Raw genomic sequence first — 17,869 nt, 5'->3', positions numbered from 1 at the left:
GAGCTAACCAGCATGAAAAGAGAGAATATTAGCCACAGAAAAGAGTCTTCTATCGTGCTTCCTTGTCCTTTTCTGCTGCTTGGAACTAATCACAGTTAAAGGAGGTGAATCAGCCACTAAGACTCTTCTCAGTAGCTAACACTCTCCCCTTTCATGTTGATTGGCTCCTAGGGATGTCTGTTGTGGGAGAAGGCATTAACAAGAATCTCATTCTCAACCCAGCAGGAGAAAAAAGGGTGGGAGGGGGCGTGGATGTGACTATCGTGAAGGGGCCCTGCACTTCTGAATTTGCCGCTACACTACTGGAGACAAGCCTTCGCTAATTTGCTTTGTAATCTGTCTTTCATTTTACTTGATCAGAAAAAACACCTTTTGCTATCAAAGCACTGACTTTGCCTCTGATACTCTTTCTTGGGTACCTTATGAGGGCATTCTGCTACTAAAGTTCTTAATATTAGCCATGCTATGCCACTCTCTATTTGATAAAAATGTGCAAGTTTCTGGGTCACCTCTACTGGACTTCATAGTAGCTTGTCCTCAGGCAGAATGGAGCCAGGGCTGCAGAAGGAAAAGGTTCCCCTAATACCAGAATAATACCTGTCCCAAAATCATTCATGTTCCAGAAGGACTTACTGCTTGAACACAAAAAAATAGGTTTCAGATATATAGATGTGTGTCCTGAGCAAGCCTGGTGACAGTGCAGTTAGCAGTCTAGTTCTGAAAAGCAGAACATAGTCAAGCCTATGTGGCCTCCTGTTTCTGCCACAAATTCCTGTGCCACTCATGCTATATATGTGTGTGTGTATTTATTGTTTATTTTAAAAAGCTATTGCTAAGTTCTGTAAGAGGCATTGCAAAATCATGGTTTACCATTGGCAGTATTTGAAGCATCCCTGGACACCTTTCAAATAGTGTGGCATTAGCATATGGAAGTATGGCGCACACAACAGCTGTTGTCAACAACTAAAACACTCCCAGCGAAGTATAGTGCAGGTCAGGACAGAAGAGGGCAGTAGCTGAATGATAGTAGTTTTGGATAGTTTTTTAAATGGATTCTTCCGTTGCATAAAGAACAGAACACAAAATCTAGCTTCCTAAGAATATTTGCTTTAAAAAGCAACTTTTAATCACTTGATATTGCAAAAAAAAAATGCTTAACAATATGTGGGAAATGCCTGCTGAGATCCACGAAGCATGGCTAAATAAGATCTCCAGTGGTCAGAGGCTGCTAAGCAGTCTTGCCTAACCTGTGTTTTGGACTACAACCTCCATCATCTCTGACCATTCGCCATGCTGGCTAAGGCTGATGGGAGTTGTAGATAAAAGATATCTGAAGAGCACCAGGTTGGGGAAGGTTGGGCTAAGGCTTCAGCATGGGTGCAGTCGTCTGGGGTCTCAGGGGGTCTTAGACCCTTTAATTTGTAAAAGAGCAGGGTCCCAGCAGGTTCCCTATGAGCATCCTATGAGCAAATCAGCATGAAAGGGGAGTGCGCCACTGAGAAGAGTCTTCTAACATGCTTCCTTGTCCTTTCCTGCTGATTGGAGCCAATCAGAGTGAAAGGAGGAGAATCAGCCACTAAGAAGACTCTTCTCAGTAGGGATGTCTGTTGTTGTGGGAGAAGGATCTTATTCTCAACCCAGCAGCAAAAAAAGATGGTGGTGGCTGTGACTAACAGGAAGGGATCCTGCACTTCTGAATTTGTCACTATACTACTGGGCTTCAGTGACCTGCATAGGTCCTGCTTGCACCATGACTAGCAGAAGTGGAAGAAATTGTGCTGATCAGTAAAAACAACAAAACCAGTATAGATTATGCAGAATAAGAAAGGTGGGCAGATTTCAGTTAATTGAATAACAAATACAGATTGCAGAATTTGGGTTTGTTCAAAATTCATATATATTTAACCACCTACATAGTTGGGTTTTGTGTCTTTCCTTGAAATAAATAGTCTCTTCTGTTTCCCATCCCTCTTTTTTTCCTCGTTTTATAAAAACATTGCAGAGTTGCATATGGAGGGAAAATAGCAACAGCCATATGTCCCTCGTGTTATAACATTGACTTAATCATCTCCCAGCTCTGAACATTTTAAAAATACCTTTCCCTCCCCCCACCCTTCAGGTTGTTCTTCCCAACATAAACAAGACTTCCATGCAAGCAGTTCTGGATTATCTGTACACCAAGCAACTATCATCCAATCAGGAGTTGGATACACTTGAATTAATTGCACTAGCAAATAGATTTTGCCTCCCACACTTGGTTGCGCTTGCAGGTAAGGTTTCTTGCTTTTCAAAGGTGTTGCCATCAGCTTCCTGTCAGTGATGTTGAAATCATCAGCTGTAATTTTGTCACGATCTTGAGGCAAAAGCAGATATGCAGTGTTACTTTCTAAAATCAAATTATAATACATATTTTCAGTTAGAAAAACATAATGCTTCCTCCATTCCTTTCTGTACTGAATTAATTTAGCCCACTGAAAAGGCTTGGGTGTGCTTAAGAGACAGAAAACAAATAAGAATCTGCAGTTCATAATGCCCAGTAGGCGACCTGATTACTCTTAATTGAAAGTGTATGAACATTAAAGTTTCCATTGCAAGTTCTTACTTTGAGGGTCCAATAATGGATCTTAAGCAATTTTAAATCAATCCAGTTCAAGCAAGTATTGCATAAAAGAGCAAGTATTGCAAAAAAGTTTCTTTTAGTGTTGTAATCTGACTTGGTTAATTATTTCGTTAGTAATATAAAGACAGTTAATTCCAAGTGTCGCTAATTTCCCCTCCCCCCACAATTGTTTCAAAGATTATTTGAAGCAAGATTATTCTTGCTGGAAGCTATTCTTGCTGGAAGGAAGATTATTCCATTTTATTCCATGGCTTTAAAAAAAAATAAATCTACATGAGCCCAAATGTTTTTCTCCATTTCCTTGGGCAGTCTTGTAATAGAGGAGAGGCAGACTTGAAATGGGGATTGATGTGAGCAATAGTTATTTTACAAAGTAAATTGGCTTGTGTTTCTCTTCAATCACAACAGAGCAACATGCTGTACAGGAGCTCACCAAAACATCAGTGAGTGGTGTTAGTATAGATGGAGAAGTGCTGTACTATTTGGAAATAGCCCAGGTTAGTGCCACTTCAATATGGGTAGCATATATTCTTTGTGGCAACATGGGGCAAGGAGGGCGGAATGGTCTTCCTTCTGATGATGAATGTATAATGCTTGGAAGGTCGTTGTTTCCCTAGGATGAAAATAATGTTTCAGTTTTTTAAATGTTTCTGTGATTGCAATCATGATTACTGAGATTTTATAAGAGATACCTTCAGAATTTATTACATTTGTCATCATTTAGATTAGAAGGGAAAGCAAGGAGGGAGGCACCCCAAATGTACCGCAGATGAAAAGAGGGTAAACCCTCAAAGTGCCTCGCCAACAAACAGCTAAAAACAAAAACAGAAGTAATTTGTTGCTGCCCAATAAGGCGCAGTAAATTACTTCTGTTTTCATTTTTGGCTGTTTGCTGACTAGGCACTTTTAGGGTTTACCTTCTTTTTGTCTGTGGTACATCCTTTAGATTAGAAACTGTGGAACTACACAATACCCTAGAAAAGGAATGTTCCCAAACATGTATTTGCTGAGATAATGCAGGGGTAGGGCATCCATGAGAGGAGAACTGGGATTAGTTGGTGCTTAACTCTTCCCATGCCTACTGATTCACCCCTCCAAATATCCCCCCTCTCCCAAAAGCTGGTCTTAATTCTGGACTCAGAACCTAGCAAACACAAAAAGCCATGGGGCTCCTGGTGGTCTGCCACCTCGATTTTTCATTTTAATTGATAAACTGGAATCATAGAAACATGGAACATTGCCTTATATTGAGTCAGACCACTGGTACATCTGATACATCCCTTCCCCAGCCGTGTTTCAATTATATTTTGAGCGTGAATCAATCTGTAACCCTGATACAGAATGCTTTACGAAATGCAAACCACCTTGACTCTTCTCTGGATCCCAGCTTGTTTTGGTGCTGTTGTACCTTTGGTCCCCAGCCCTGCTGCTTTCATTGTGCTGAACATAGTACTAGGCTTGTGGTGTTATCAGTTTTTGTCACATACAGCTAAAGTGGCTCAATCCCTGAATAATTTCTCTTGCCTTAACTTCAGAATTGTTCCACTGTTAACTCCACAGAATATAAATTCAGTTCTCTTCTTTTCCAGTTCCACAATGCTAACCAGCTGGCAGCGTGGTGCTTACACTATATCTGTACCAACTACAACAGTGTTTGTTCCAAATTCCGAAAGGAAATCAAAACTAAATCTCCTGGTAAGGCCCTCTGGCAAGCACTTTCCACCTTTTCTCCTAACATTTGTATATTTGCTTTCTCTTTATTCTTATGGGGAAAAAAGGCTGCAGATCAAGTAAATTTGCACACTCATATATGCATTTTTGCTTTATTTCATTTAGTGCCCAAGGTCCAGGTTTTCATTGACCTTTTGGAAATGATTGCGTTCGCAGAGAGTGAGGGAATAGAGAATTGAGTCAAAGTGATATTGCCATTCCACTATCCAGAGACAGGACACAATCTTTAAAACTTCTAGTGCAGTGGGAAACAGGCAACCTCAGCTTCTCATGCCCACTCCCAACCTCATCATCTGATCCCCCCACCCCCTGACATGAAGTCCTTCTCAAAAAAGTAGGTGAGAGTGGAAATGAGCACTAAACTCAGATTACAGGTAGGAGGAGCTGCAGCTATCTCATCTCACATCACATCAGGAGATGTGAAGATGTATGACAGGAGTCCAGTCTGTGAGTAGAAGGAAGAAGAGTACCAATAATAAAAGCCCCCAAGGGCATGGAATGGTGCAGAGCACAACAGTGTCATTCCTGACCATGGGGAGCCATGCCCAAAGTTCTGTTTTCTTTTGCAAGCCTTTGGCAGTTTAGGCAAACATGCTGGCAATTTTTTCCTTTCCTCCACTATTAGCACTAACAGTGCTGTTTACCTGTATTTGCCATGCGGCTGCAGTGTGTGCTCATTGCTTTTAAGATAAGGTAAACCTGGCTAAATTGACTAAAGACAATTCACGATAGAAGACTGCAATAAGTGAATGGCTGTAGGAATTGAATCAGTGGTGAAACTTGCTAGAGATGGTACATAGGTTTAAGGAAAGGCGGTCAAGCATGTATTAATTTGGGGGGTGCTTACAGTGGAATTGCAGCCTGAAATCCCAGACATTGTTACATGGTTGTCTTTGTGACTTCACAAAAGTCATTGATTTGGCTACAAAAGACTAACCTACTTGTACTAGAGACTGAGATACCTGTGGATTTCATATTATAGCTCTCCTCTCTCTGTAGAAGAATCCAAATAGTAGTAATGTGTGGGAATAATCTTGCATTCTCTTTAGCCTGGCCAGTGAATTTCAGTGGAGATCATTTTGCTCTATCAGCTGGAAAAATATCTTGATCTGTACTAGATTAGTCTTGAATATTCTCTTTTTAATTTGGTCCATTCATAATTTTTATTAAAATAATATATAGTATTGTTCAAACATCAGGCAACCTGCCAAGAATTTCATTGAGTATGACAGTGTGATTATACCTGGCCATCATTCTCTTGGGCATGGCTCCTTCTGGCCCCATCTTACTTCCACATCTTCTATCACATATTTGGGATTCCATATATTCCCAGTCATGTACCATAAGAACTGGAAACTTGACTTTTTTTTTTTAAGGGGGAAGGCTGAGATTTTCCAGGAATTCTGCACAAGATTTCAGATTCTGACATGCGAAAACAACACAGATATAATACTTTTCTTAACTGTTTAGATGCCATGAAAATAGCTACATTTCCAACTATTTGCAAAATCAAAATGTTGTCCTAGTCATAGAATTCATTCGTTTTCGGCTTTGTTTTTTAATACAGATAATCAGGAATATTTTGAGAGGCACCGCTGGCCTCCTGTGTGGTACCTTAAGGAAGAAGATCATTTTCAGCGTGTTAAAAAGGAAAGGGAAAAGGAAGACATTGCACTGAATAAACATCATTCAAAACGGAAGTGGTGCTTCTGGAATTCCTCCACAGTAGTTGTCTAAGAAAAGAAGAGGCAAGCCTATCAAGAGTGTGGCTTGGAAAACACTGCATTAAAAGAAGTCTTAGCATTAGTGAGAGCACCACGGTCCACCAGGAACTGTTCGTGTGTGAGGTGCCATTGAAGTTAAATGGGAGTTGCACAACTCTGCTCCTTATGTAGCTCCCATTCATTCCCATGGTGCTTCCACAGGGGAAGTTCCTAGTGGACTGTGCAGAGGAGGGTTTGAGGCACTCGTTTTTATTCCACCTGTGTGCATTCATCATCTCGAGGATCAACAAGCACAAGCTCACCTCAAGTGAGTGTGAAACTGCTCCTTAAAATTTCAATGTTTGTATTTTTTGGTTAATAAGCTAAAATACTGTATAAACCAGTATTGACTTTCCTTTTTTATACAAAACAACAACAAATCCCAGCATTACTGTTTCAATCTCCAAAGTGGAAAGTATTTTTATACTTTGTTGTGTGTGTATGTGAAGGTCTTTATTTCTGCATCTTTGTTTTTCACAGACCACAAAATAATTGTGTAAATCTTTAATTTAGATTATCTGTGTTTCTTTTCTTTTTTTAAATCCCTCTGCAAGTACAGTGAAATATGGTTAACATCACTAATGAAATTTCCTGGTTGAAATTGCCATCCTAGCAACAAACCGACTTTTGCTAGGCAACTGACTCCCCCCACCTCTTCCCAAGTACTATGTATTCATAACAATTAGATCCTTAATTCTTCTTACTGAGGTAATGGGATGTAACAAGATCCAGTAGCAAAGTTATACAGAATTTAAATCTATGATCAGCTGAAGAATATGAAATACAATTTACCTTGTCAGCTGCATGCTGGAATATGTATTCCAATATTTGCCATGTAAGGGCAGAATGCAACAGCTATGTGAAATTTGTAACTCCTTTTTATGTATTCCATGACTTTCGATGTCTTGTTTTCAGGAAGACCATTTTAAAATAACCAGAAGACCTCATTAAGCTTATATCTTTATTCACTGCAGATTTCTTAAAGACCTACATCTAATGGCAGCAGGCTCTTAGTTAATTTCTTGCTTTACCTCTTTAGGGTTGCCCATGCCTTTTTTGTTTTAAGAAATTTCTGCATATTTAAAACTGTTTGCTTCAGTGTAAATATCTGCATGTTAAGGTCTGTGGAGATAAGATCCCTTCTGTTTTACTAACACCGAGCTACCACCCACCTATATTGTAACAACACTACTGTGACCCATATAATATTTTGGCACTGAAAGAGGCATGATGGCAGCATGGGTAAGCTGCTTGCCTCTGCAGGATGTTCCATGTGTGCCTTGCCATGCATAAGTGATCCATTTGTGTGTAAAGTTAGCATGGCAGTGGTCTGTGGTGGGTACACCACCATGCCAACTGTGATGTATATGACATCAAGTTGGAGCATCTGAGCGAAAAATGGGTTTGTTGGTACTACCAGTCCAGCTTCTATGGATAGGCGCTTTACCCATTGCTTCTATTATGTCGGTTTGGCTCTTAGAGCTTCCTCAATAAGGTCTATGAGTATTTGTTGCCTTTTAAATATGCTGGAAAAGATATCCCAGGAGAAGCCGAAATTGTTTGTGGATTCCTGTTTTGTTTGAACAGTGCAAGCACAGCCCCATACCAAACTTCCAGTACTTTGAGGTTTCCTGCATTAAGTAACTTCTCTTAATATTTTAGCAGTAAAGTAGATAATTCCTGGCTGAGAGAGCCAGCATGGTATAATGGGTAGCATGCTGGACTTAGGCTCTGGAGGCTTGGGGTCAAATCCTTCTTCAGCCATGAAGCTCACTTTTGTGACCTTGCACCCGTCTTTCTCTCTGCCTAACCTGCTCACATGGTTGCTGTGAGCATAAAATGCAACATGCATCCCGTCTCTGTACTCTGGGCTCCTTGGAGGAAGGGTGGCATACAAATATAATAAGAGAACTTTTAAAGAGGATCATTCACCAGATCCTCATAATATTTGTTCATAGCCAGCAACCTATTCCCCACTCCCTTTGTTTAGGCACCAAATGGAGGACTCCTTAAATTATTTTGTTTGTTTCATTTGCACCATTTTGGTTTGCAGCCTGTCTCGTCCACAGTCAAGATGACACTTGTTAATGTGATAGCATTCAAGTTTTTGTGAAGTGGTCTAGATGTTACTTTATCCATGCCCCAGCAGCTCCCATCAAAGTAGCACAGCATCATGTTGGGAGTTTCCTGACCCCTGCAGTGGCCACTAATTAATATCAAGAATGGGAAGGTAAATACTCACTCATGAGGTGAGTATTACAGTATGGAGGGGAGTGGATAATCACCCAGAGAAAGTGGCAGGCAGAGGGGAGCTTATTGAGATGCCCTGAATTTTGCAACAGAAAATATATGCAGTTAGAGCTGTGAATATTGTGCTTAGGCCAGGGGGTGCAAGATTCAGGAAGAAGAGAGTTGCCCATCCATGTATATACAGTTCTCCAGTCAGGTGTCTCAACCATATTGTGCTGGTTTTATTTGTTCTCCTGCAGGCACCTCAGCGTACCTGTTAGAAGAACTGTCCCCTTTTCTGTTCTTACAAACACAACAGTGAATTCAAGCCTGGCTGCTGAAGTGAGGAAAGGGGGCACAGAGAAAGCCACCCAACTTTCCAAAATAATTCCGGTTCTGGGTGACCGATGTCACTCCAGTGAAGGCAGAATCTCTGTTAAGGACAGTTGGGAGAGAGATTCTGCCACTGAAAAGGTGTCTGTGTAGTAATTAATTGACCTGTTCCATCTCTTAAGAGAAATGTCATTGCACTGTGATAAAGGGCTGTGAAGAGAAGAATGGTTGCAAGCACGTTTGTATAGATTAAATTCATGGTCAACAGTTGTGTGTCTGTCCTGAAAAGACAGAATAAGGAAAACCACTGTTGTGGGGGCTCAAACTTCATGTGGGGGGAGCAGACTCGATAAGCTTCGGTCTATGGGGGCATGATTTTTAAAGTACATCTGGGGTAATGGCAAACCTTTCCTCTGCCTGCAGCGTCTATCCTGATGTCACATTTCCTGCAGTTAGGATCCAGTAGAGGAAGTGAGAAGAACAAAAGGCCCTATGGGGAGAGGCATGCAGCAGACATGGGGGGAGTGTTCAGCTCCCCTCACCTGTGCACCCATTTATAGTTGTTAAATGCAAGGTTGGGTGCAGAGCATGATTTAAACAATTGGACCTCTTCCATTCCATGTAGATTGAGCCACAGTTGAAAAATACTAGCAGATTATGTGTTTTAAGTATTATTATTAGGTTTTACTAAAACCAAAGTTTCTCTATGATTGTAATCTTGCCAAACTGACATGGACATGCATAAATAAACCAGGGATATATGCAATAATAACCAGCTGTGTTAGTTATCAGCTACTATAACCAAGTGGCTGGATCATTTGGTTTAATTCCGCCTATGGCCTTTAATCTTGGTAGGGTTTTTTTGGGAGAAAAAACCTCAATAAAATTGTTTAGCTCTAAACGTTTCCTAATTATTGACTTTCGTTTCTGATCATTGCATTGAGTCTTTTCCTGTTCAAATAAGCCATTGATGCTTTCTATGGAATATGTAGCCACAAAATAATGCATGCATATATTTTGGTGCAGTTTATTCTTACAGCCAGGGATGCCAAACACAAACAACCCAGTTCTGGGAGTTTGCACACGGTCCTTTTTATTCAAAACCAATTAAATGAAAAGTGTTCCATTGCTTTTCCTTATCTAATTTCTCTCCTCACCCACATCAGGCCTTTTGTGTTCATGGATGTTTCAGAGTACCTTGAGGCAGCACTGAGTCCTTGAAGCTTTCCAAAGATAAGCTTGATGTTTTGCCCTAAATGTCAAACTCCCAGCTGGCTCTCACAGCTGAGTGCTTTGCTAGAGCTAGGAATTCCTTGTCATCTTTCCAAGGCCTAGCCATCTCACCCTTACCATCATAGTATGGCCAGATAGAAGCCCTATTCTCCCCTATATATTGTACATTTGGTGAGCAGGCAGAGGAGCAGCAGGATCACACCTGCATGCTTTACCTTTGGCTGCTGAGGTGAGAATAGGCTCTATTTACTGATTTCACATTTGATCATATGCATTGGAAGCAGGTGGTAGAAGCAATCCTCATTTTCTTCCATGTGTTTGCTCTGTGTGCAATATGCAGAAAAGCACTCTACAATTCCCCTCACATTAAGACTGACCAGGACAAATCTGCTTGATTGTGAAGTAGCAGAACTGCATTGTGGCATCCTGCAGAAAGTGTCAAGATTATGTTTACGGATTAAGTATATGGAGAAAGGGAATAGATGGGTTCTCTTGGGTATAAAAATGCAAGCCTAAGGCTTTCCACACTTCCTCTGATTTTGAAATAGTTGTATGTGTTTATAGACTTTGCCTGCCTTATGCACTTCCATGCAGGCACACACGATGGAAGCAACGAGACATTCTGTACCTTGCATAAGAAGACAAATGTTGTTTTTAGCAGTAGACAGGCTTGTTGCTGCAGTTTTATGGTATACAATAAACTCACCTATAAAGTCTTGTTTGTACAGTAATGATTCTTCAAACATCATACAGAAGCTCTCATTAAAAAAGGCATGGCCTTATAGAAGCAGTTTTTTCTATTTTACAGTTAGGCTTGTAAATTGTCAAAGCTAACCTTCCCTACATTTCAGCCATAAAGGTAGTCTCTAGAAGCCGTGTTTTTAATGCTATTGTGAGGCGTCCTTCCCTGGCTGTCCCTGTCAGGTTCCTACCTGTGCGTGGCTACTGCCTGTCACTAGGCACCACCAGGGACTCCACCAGTCCGGACTGTCCTTTTTTATTGTTTCTCTCCCCGCTCTAGCACAGATCTCAGCAGATCCCCCTGCTAGGCAACTACCAGTCACGTCCTAATACTAGTATTCCCAGAGACTCTGAATACTGGTATTGTTATTCTCTTCACTGCTGCCACCATTTGTTACAGTTTCCCTTCAGCCTTGGTCATTACCTTACCCTCCCTTCTAGTCTGTGAAACCCCAGCCAAGGATCAGGCCTTTGGTAAACCAAATTAAGTATTTATTAAAGATAACAAAGCTAACAAGATTAACAAGATTTCTTCTTAAGGCACATAAGCATATGGTTTTACTCAATACTAATCCGAACTCCACCCCCCTCCTTCTCCACTCTCTCCTGGTAAACCACTCTCTCAAACCCCACCAAGCAACCTATCAACATCCACTCCAATGTTCACCACCTCACATCCACCCAGATTTACCTGTCATACTTCCTTTTATACTCTCAGCCATTTTAAAACACTCAGCCAATCATCCAGCATTCTACTGCCCATTCACTCCCCCTCCTCTTTCACTCCACTTACCATGTATCTTCTAAACAACAAAACTTACCATATATACATTAATATAGGAACATCACAGCTATCTTAAAATATTTAAAGAAAAAAGAATTGGTTTACTTCCTTCTAACAGCCATACTTTCATGAACACATTGAATTGGTATTGGATAAATGTCTACATGTTTTTAAATGTCACACAACGGAAAGGTTTGCAATTTCCTTGATATGGAGGACAAGCAGGTTCCCACTCTTCAAAAGTGTTGTCAAGCTCTCAATCACTTCAACAAGATGAATGAACATCTTTGGCAAATGCAGCTTGTTCATTAGCCTATTTTATCATGGTGACGGCTGTCAGGATCCCACCTGCTGCCACCTCCTGTCAGGTCCCTCCAGTCAGGATCCTGTTTTTTATTTGTTCTCTCACCCGCTCTAGCACAGATCTCACAAGATCCCATTGCTAGGCAGCACCACCAGCCACTCCGTATTTCACAAAATTGCTTTGAGACTTTTCCTTAGTCTCCTTCTGGCTTATTGTTACTTTGTGTCTGGGTGCACTTGCAGGCCACAACTCCCCTGTATCTTTGTCTATAAAGCATACAGCCCTGGGTTGCCCTGGATACTTGATGATACACTATCTCTTCACCACTGCCACCATTTGATACTGTTTCTCCAACTTGGTAAATACCCTGCCTACCCCTCTGGTCTGTGAAAGCCCCAGCCAAGGATCAGGCTTTTGGTAAACGAAGAAAATATTTATTTATAAACACCAGGAAATAACAAGATTACTTATGGTATATTTAACAAGCGTATGGTTTCATATATTGTGTTACTCTTTATATTTCTAGTCATATATAATCTGCCTCAATACCAGCCTAATACAATCCAACCCTCAACCAACTCCAACAGAACTCCCAAACTCCCCCTAACCAACAACCTCTCTCAACTGTCATCCTCTCATTTGTACCTTCAGCCACTCAAACGCTCAGCCAATCATCATACAGCATTCTCCAGCATTCTAGCCCATATACTCCCCCTCTCACTCACTCTACTTACCACATTTACCCTACAAAACCTGCACTTGCCATATTTACAGTAATATCTACATACAGGGACATCACAACGGCTTCCACTTGTTTTCCCCAGTGCTGATGGGCTTCTGCAAGTTCTTAATCATTCTTGCCACCATCCTCCGCTAGGGCACCAGACTGTTTGTGGAGGTCTGCTTGTGTCTCCATTGTCTTTGATTCAAGCGTTGTTCTGTTAATGAGCTAGATCAGTGAGAACACTTGGGGTTTTTTGCACAGTGAAGTATCCAAGTGTCAATTTTTGTGGTAATGTGTAGATTCTCCAGTATAATTAATACGGTCCAATGCGAAGAATAAGAAAGGAAAAAAGCTGCGCCAAAGCAAATAGATATATGGTGAGGAAAGTCTCTTGCAGTGAATGTATAACACTTGTATTCATGGTTCTGAAGCCATCACGGTTCCTTGTGAAACTGAGGGCAACGGTATCTTAGATCTTCCAACCATATATCAGCCCCCAAAAGGTAGGTAATTTTTTGCTTTTGACAGAGTCTAGTTGTCAGTGTTGTAGTCACCATGTCTACCATTAGACAGAATGGGGGACCTGCTGCAAGACAGCAGATAACCGGGTTTGGGGGAGGATAGGGATTAGTGACAAGGTGTTGGAGGACAGAAATGTGTGTGCCATATGACTTGCCCTGCCTCCCCTAGGCTAGCCTGCCACCCTCGTGTGGAGAATGTTCTCCTGTCAACTGCCAGTCTGGTTGACTTCTGTACATAGAAGGAGGAGGAGGGTGCACCTTGTCCTTTGTCTCAGGCAGCAAAACATCTTAGGACAGCCCTAACTGTAGTACTAGGCTGTTAGTGTGATTTAGTGTGGTTGTCTCATACACAATACATGTGCTACTTTCAGAAATTATAGTGCCTGCTGATGCTGTTCCTGCTTGGACTCAGCCACTTTCTCAAGGTCGTCAAAGCTGCTGAATGTCAAACTCCAAGCTGGCTGTCACAACTGAATGTCAAACTCCAAGCTGGTTACCACAAAGTAGTCACTTCAGACCTTTCCATTCAAGCTGTTTAACAACAGCATATAATGGTGGTTCAGTATTTGTCCCAGGGTCAGTCACTAAATAGCCCTTTTTGCTGTGTGTGGCGGTGTCAGATCATTGCTACAATAGGGCGTACAGCCACAAAGATATTCAGACTGTGGGGCTGGCAAAATGGGCCGTTGAATGGAGGCAATGAAATTATGTCCTTCCACCAGTGCCTGTTATTTGAATACAGAGTTTGTTCTCATATTCTATTGACTGGATAATTTCAATCACTTTTTCTAACCAATAGAAATGCCTAATTAAACATTGCTGCATATGCCTACAAAGATTTGCCCCCAATATCTGAAAATGATATCTTGCTCTTAGGTTTTGTTGGTGCAGAATATTGTCCTTTTATGACAAAATGTACACTTGTTATGAAACATTGGACTATACCAACACACTACTGTTGGTGGTGTTTTGTGTGCTTGTATGTGTACAGGGGACAAGATCATTATACAATAGAAATAATTCACTAATAGGCAAAAAACCTGGCGTTTTAAGAACATACCTATAGCCCACAGATATTTCTATTGAACTTTAAAAAGCAGGGAAACTGGGAAGCTATAATGAATGTGCCAGGGGCACAGGAGACCTGACCTCCTCTCTGAGATATTGTACTGCCCTACAAATTGGTCAAAATGCAAACACAATTTGGGTTGGTCTTTCATAGTCCAATCCACTTCCTGTGTAGCTTGGAAGAATTTGGTAACGTGCCTCTGAGCATATGGTGAGTGGGGGCAACACCTGCAATCAGCCCAAATAACAGAAACGACATGTGCTGTGCTGATCTTGTTTTAGGAGGGATGAAGCAACATAAGACAGTTGATATCATTCAGATAGTCACTTTAAATATGTCTGATTTACTTTGCAACTTTAATGAAGTTTCCTATAGGAAATCATTTTCTTTTGTTTCTATTTCTGTGAATATGTGAAGTACAGCAACACTTTGCATAATTTACACTAACAAAACCACCAAAAATAATTATGGACTAATGGCACTGACTATTCTGCAAAATAGTCTCCAGTGCACATCAGAAGTGTCTCAGTTTGCACAAGATAAAACAGTGGGAGGTGAAACATATTCTACCAAAATTCTAGGTGCGCTCTATGTTCTTAATTGACCATGCGCACCTTGCCTTAAATGAAGTGGTTTAAACATAGCAGGCTGCAAACATGCATCTTGGGCAGCTAACTTTGTTGTTTTCCAACAGCTAAAGTCATTCCTGAAGTAGCAACATATTGTAATCAGTCTGATTTTACATCAAACTGAAGTTTCAGATTCAGCTGTTAATGCACCCAAAATAGAAATAGAACATTACCTGCAACTGGAAACACAAAAGGCGGTCTTCACCATCATATGACATTGACCAACAGAAAGGCTTTTAAATTAATAAAAATAAATTTGACACAGGTTTCTCGGAAGAACAACACCAACAAACATACAAAAATGTAATTCTCCATCTTTGGAGATGGCAGGTATTGCCACCAGTCACCATATGCTCACAGGCACGTTACCAAATTCTTCCAAGCTACATACGAAGTGGATTGGACTGTGAAAGACCAACCCAAATTGTGTTTGCATTGTGACCAATCTGTAGGGCAGTCCAATATCTCAGAGAGGAGGTCAGGTCTCCTGCTCCCCTGGTGCATTCACTATAGCTGCCCAGTTTCCGTGCTTATTAAAGTTTGAGAGAAATTTCTGTGGGCTATAGGTACATTCTTAAACCACAAGGTTTTTGCCTATTAGTTAATTCCTCTGCTTTTTAATCCGGGAGGTAAGAAATGGGATCCTGTGCAGGTTTGCTGAGAATGCATTGATCATTTGCATGCTTATGGGATTTACTCCCCTGCAATCATGCTTAGGACAGGTGAAACTGACCACAGAGGATGGGGAGGGGGGAGGAAGAGAACGGAGATGAGGAAGGGCAGAGGGGAGGAGGGGGATGGGAGCAGGCAGGAAGGGGAGGGGAGGGGAACGACAGGTTTGATCATTTACATGTTTATTGAGTTCAGTGGGATTTACTTCTGTGCAATCATGCTTAGGAAAAGTAAAGCTGACCGGAGGGGAGGGCGGGAGTGGGCAGGAGAGGAGGAAGAAGGAAGAGGGGAGGGGAGAAGAAAGGGAGAGGAGAGGGGAAGGGGGAGAAAGGCAGGTCTGATCATTTGCATGCTTATTGAGTTCAATGGGATTTATTCCTATGGAATCATGGTTAGGATAGGTAAAACTGACCATGGGGAGGAGGAAGGGGAGGGTGAGGAGGTGATTGGAAGGAGATGGGGATGGGTAGGGAGGGGCAAGGGAAGGGGGATGGGAGAGGCAAGAGGGAGGGGCATACTTTTTGAGTTCAATGGGATTTATTTCTGTGCAATCATGTTTGAAAATGGAAATGGACTGCCTTCAAGTTGATCACTACTTATGGCGACCCTATGAATAGGGTTTTCATGGTAAATGGTATTCAGAAGTGGTTTTACCATTGCCTTCCTCTGAGGCTGAGAGGCAGTGACTGGCCCAAGGTCATCCAGTGAGCTTCATGGCTGTGTGGGGATTCGAACCCTGGTCTCCCAGGTCATAGTCCAACACTGACCTGGGGGAGGGGCAGGGAGGAGAGGAGGAGGGGAGGAGATTGGGTGGGTGGGCACAAGCCTCTTTCCTTTCCAAAAGGAAAACATTGTGAACAGTATCATTGCTTTTCAGCATTTTCCTCTCCTTTTTATTATACAGCAGGCACATGTAGCCTCCCACCCAAATTTAAACCAAAGCTGTCCCTGGCCACATCCACACCAGGCCTTTATTTCACTTTGGAGCGTCATGGCTTCTCTCAAAGAATTCTGGGAAGTGTAGTTAGTGAAGGGTTCTGAGAGTTGCTAGGAGATGCCCTGTTCCCCTCACAGACCTTCAGAGTGGCTGGCTGTTAAACCACTCTGACTACTGAAGCTCTGTCAGTGGAATAGGACTCTCCTCTCAGAACCCTTCACAAACTACATTTCCCAGGTTTCTTTGGGGGAAGCCATGACTGTCTCAAGTGAAATCAAAGTCTGGTGTGGGTGTGGCCCCCTGATTAGGCAAGCCCAGCAGCTGTGAGTCTGGCTTTTAGAACTCTGACAGTTGGTTCTTACTGAGCATGCCTGACTCATTCATTGGGTTCAAGCCAAAATTTCTTAAATTAGTTAAAAATCAGCCAGGCATTTTTCTAACTTTTAAATTGCAGAAGATGGTCAGAGTATGGGGCAAGGTCAGTAATAGGATTACAGATACTTTGTGAACATGGCTGATTTTTAATGAATTTCAACAGATTATGAGAACTCTGATAGGAAAAAGTCCAAAAGGGCTCTGGGTTTTTTTCCTCTCTTTAGACTTTGAACTTTCAATTCTTTCTGACTGTCCATAGATATTAGTGTCCTGTCCTCCTTAGCACCTCCTTAGCGCTTAGGACACCACATCAAAAGTAAAAACAGTGAGTTAGTCCTTTTGTTTTACCAGGTTGAGCATCAATGTCCAAGGATTACCTTTTGCATCTTTGTCCCTTTTTTTAAAAAGAGCTGTTACAAAGTCAAGTTACAACCCAGATTTTATTGCATTAGTAAGCAAACTTTCTCATTTTTTTCTTTAAAAAATAATTCTGAATCTCTAGGGATTTCCTTCTCAAAGCTTTTACAGCTAATGAGGATTATACAGAATCCTTATTAGTCCTGTACCTCTCTGCCTGGGCAGCCCCTCCAAGCTGGAGAAAAAGCTTATTGTCTCAAATGTGCTGATCTGGGATAAATGCAAATATTACATATGCCCTATGGGGAGGAAAATGCCACACAGTTTAAAAAGAGATGTTCATGACCAGTTACAAATCCTTTCAGGGCTAATAAAGGATTATCTGCCCAGCATTGTGGCCCTGCTCAAAATGCTCCCCTCTGCTCACACCACAAAGCTGGTAAACTATCTGATTCTTCCTCTACAACTGAATTTAATCCCTACTTTAACGACAGACATGGCCTGTCCAAGAAGGAGAGAGTATATTGCTCTGCCTGCATTTCTTCACCAAGATTGACTCTCCCCCCGACAAACAGGCAGATTTTAATTACCAAATCTCTCATTGACCCACACCAACAATGTTTTATGGATTTTGGTTGTTTTAATCATACTTGTTTTATTTTCTTATATCATTTGTTGTGACCCACCATGAGCTCATACCTGATGAGGAGCAGGATATCAACAGTACAAAAACTGCTTGCAAAAGGACTTCAAAGGCATGTCTTTCAGCAGCCATCAGATGATCAGCACCAGGAGACCGTGCCTTTGACGCCCAAGGTACTCCAACGCATAGCTGCCACCACTTTGA

The 17,869-nt window shown here is 41.6% G+C and overlaps 1 protein-coding gene across 5 annotated transcripts in view; it reads left to right on the top strand.

Moving 5' to 3' along the window:
- RHOBTB1 (Rho related BTB domain containing 1) overlaps positions 1–10,519 on the top strand; it is an 83,565-nt gene extending 73,046 nt beyond the window's left edge. For all 5 annotated transcript variants that reach the window (XM_061635105.1, XM_061635107.1, XM_061635106.1 and 2 more), the window contains 4 exons: positions 2,120–2,270; positions 3,029–3,117; positions 4,210–4,315; positions 5,919–10,519. In XM_061635105.1, coding sequence (XP_061491089.1) covers positions 2,120–2,270; positions 3,029–3,117; positions 4,210–4,315; positions 5,919–6,088 — 516 coding nt within the window. In that variant the 3' untranslated portion in view covers positions 6,089–10,519. The remainder of the gene's footprint in view (positions 1–2,119; positions 2,271–3,028; positions 3,118–4,209; positions 4,316–5,918) is intronic.
- Positions 10,520–17,869: the final 7,350 nt, after the last annotated feature.

The sequence above is a fragment of the Rhineura floridana genome, chromosome 7 (assembly GCF_030035675.1).
Source record: "Rhineura floridana isolate rRhiFlo1 chromosome 7, rRhiFlo1.hap2, whole genome shotgun sequence".
Classification (NCBI taxonomy): Eukaryota; Metazoa; Chordata; class Lepidosauria; order Squamata; family Rhineuridae; genus Rhineura; species Rhineura floridana.
Note: the sequence above shows the minus strand (reverse complement) of the source record. Positions and strands in the feature narration are given on the sequence as shown.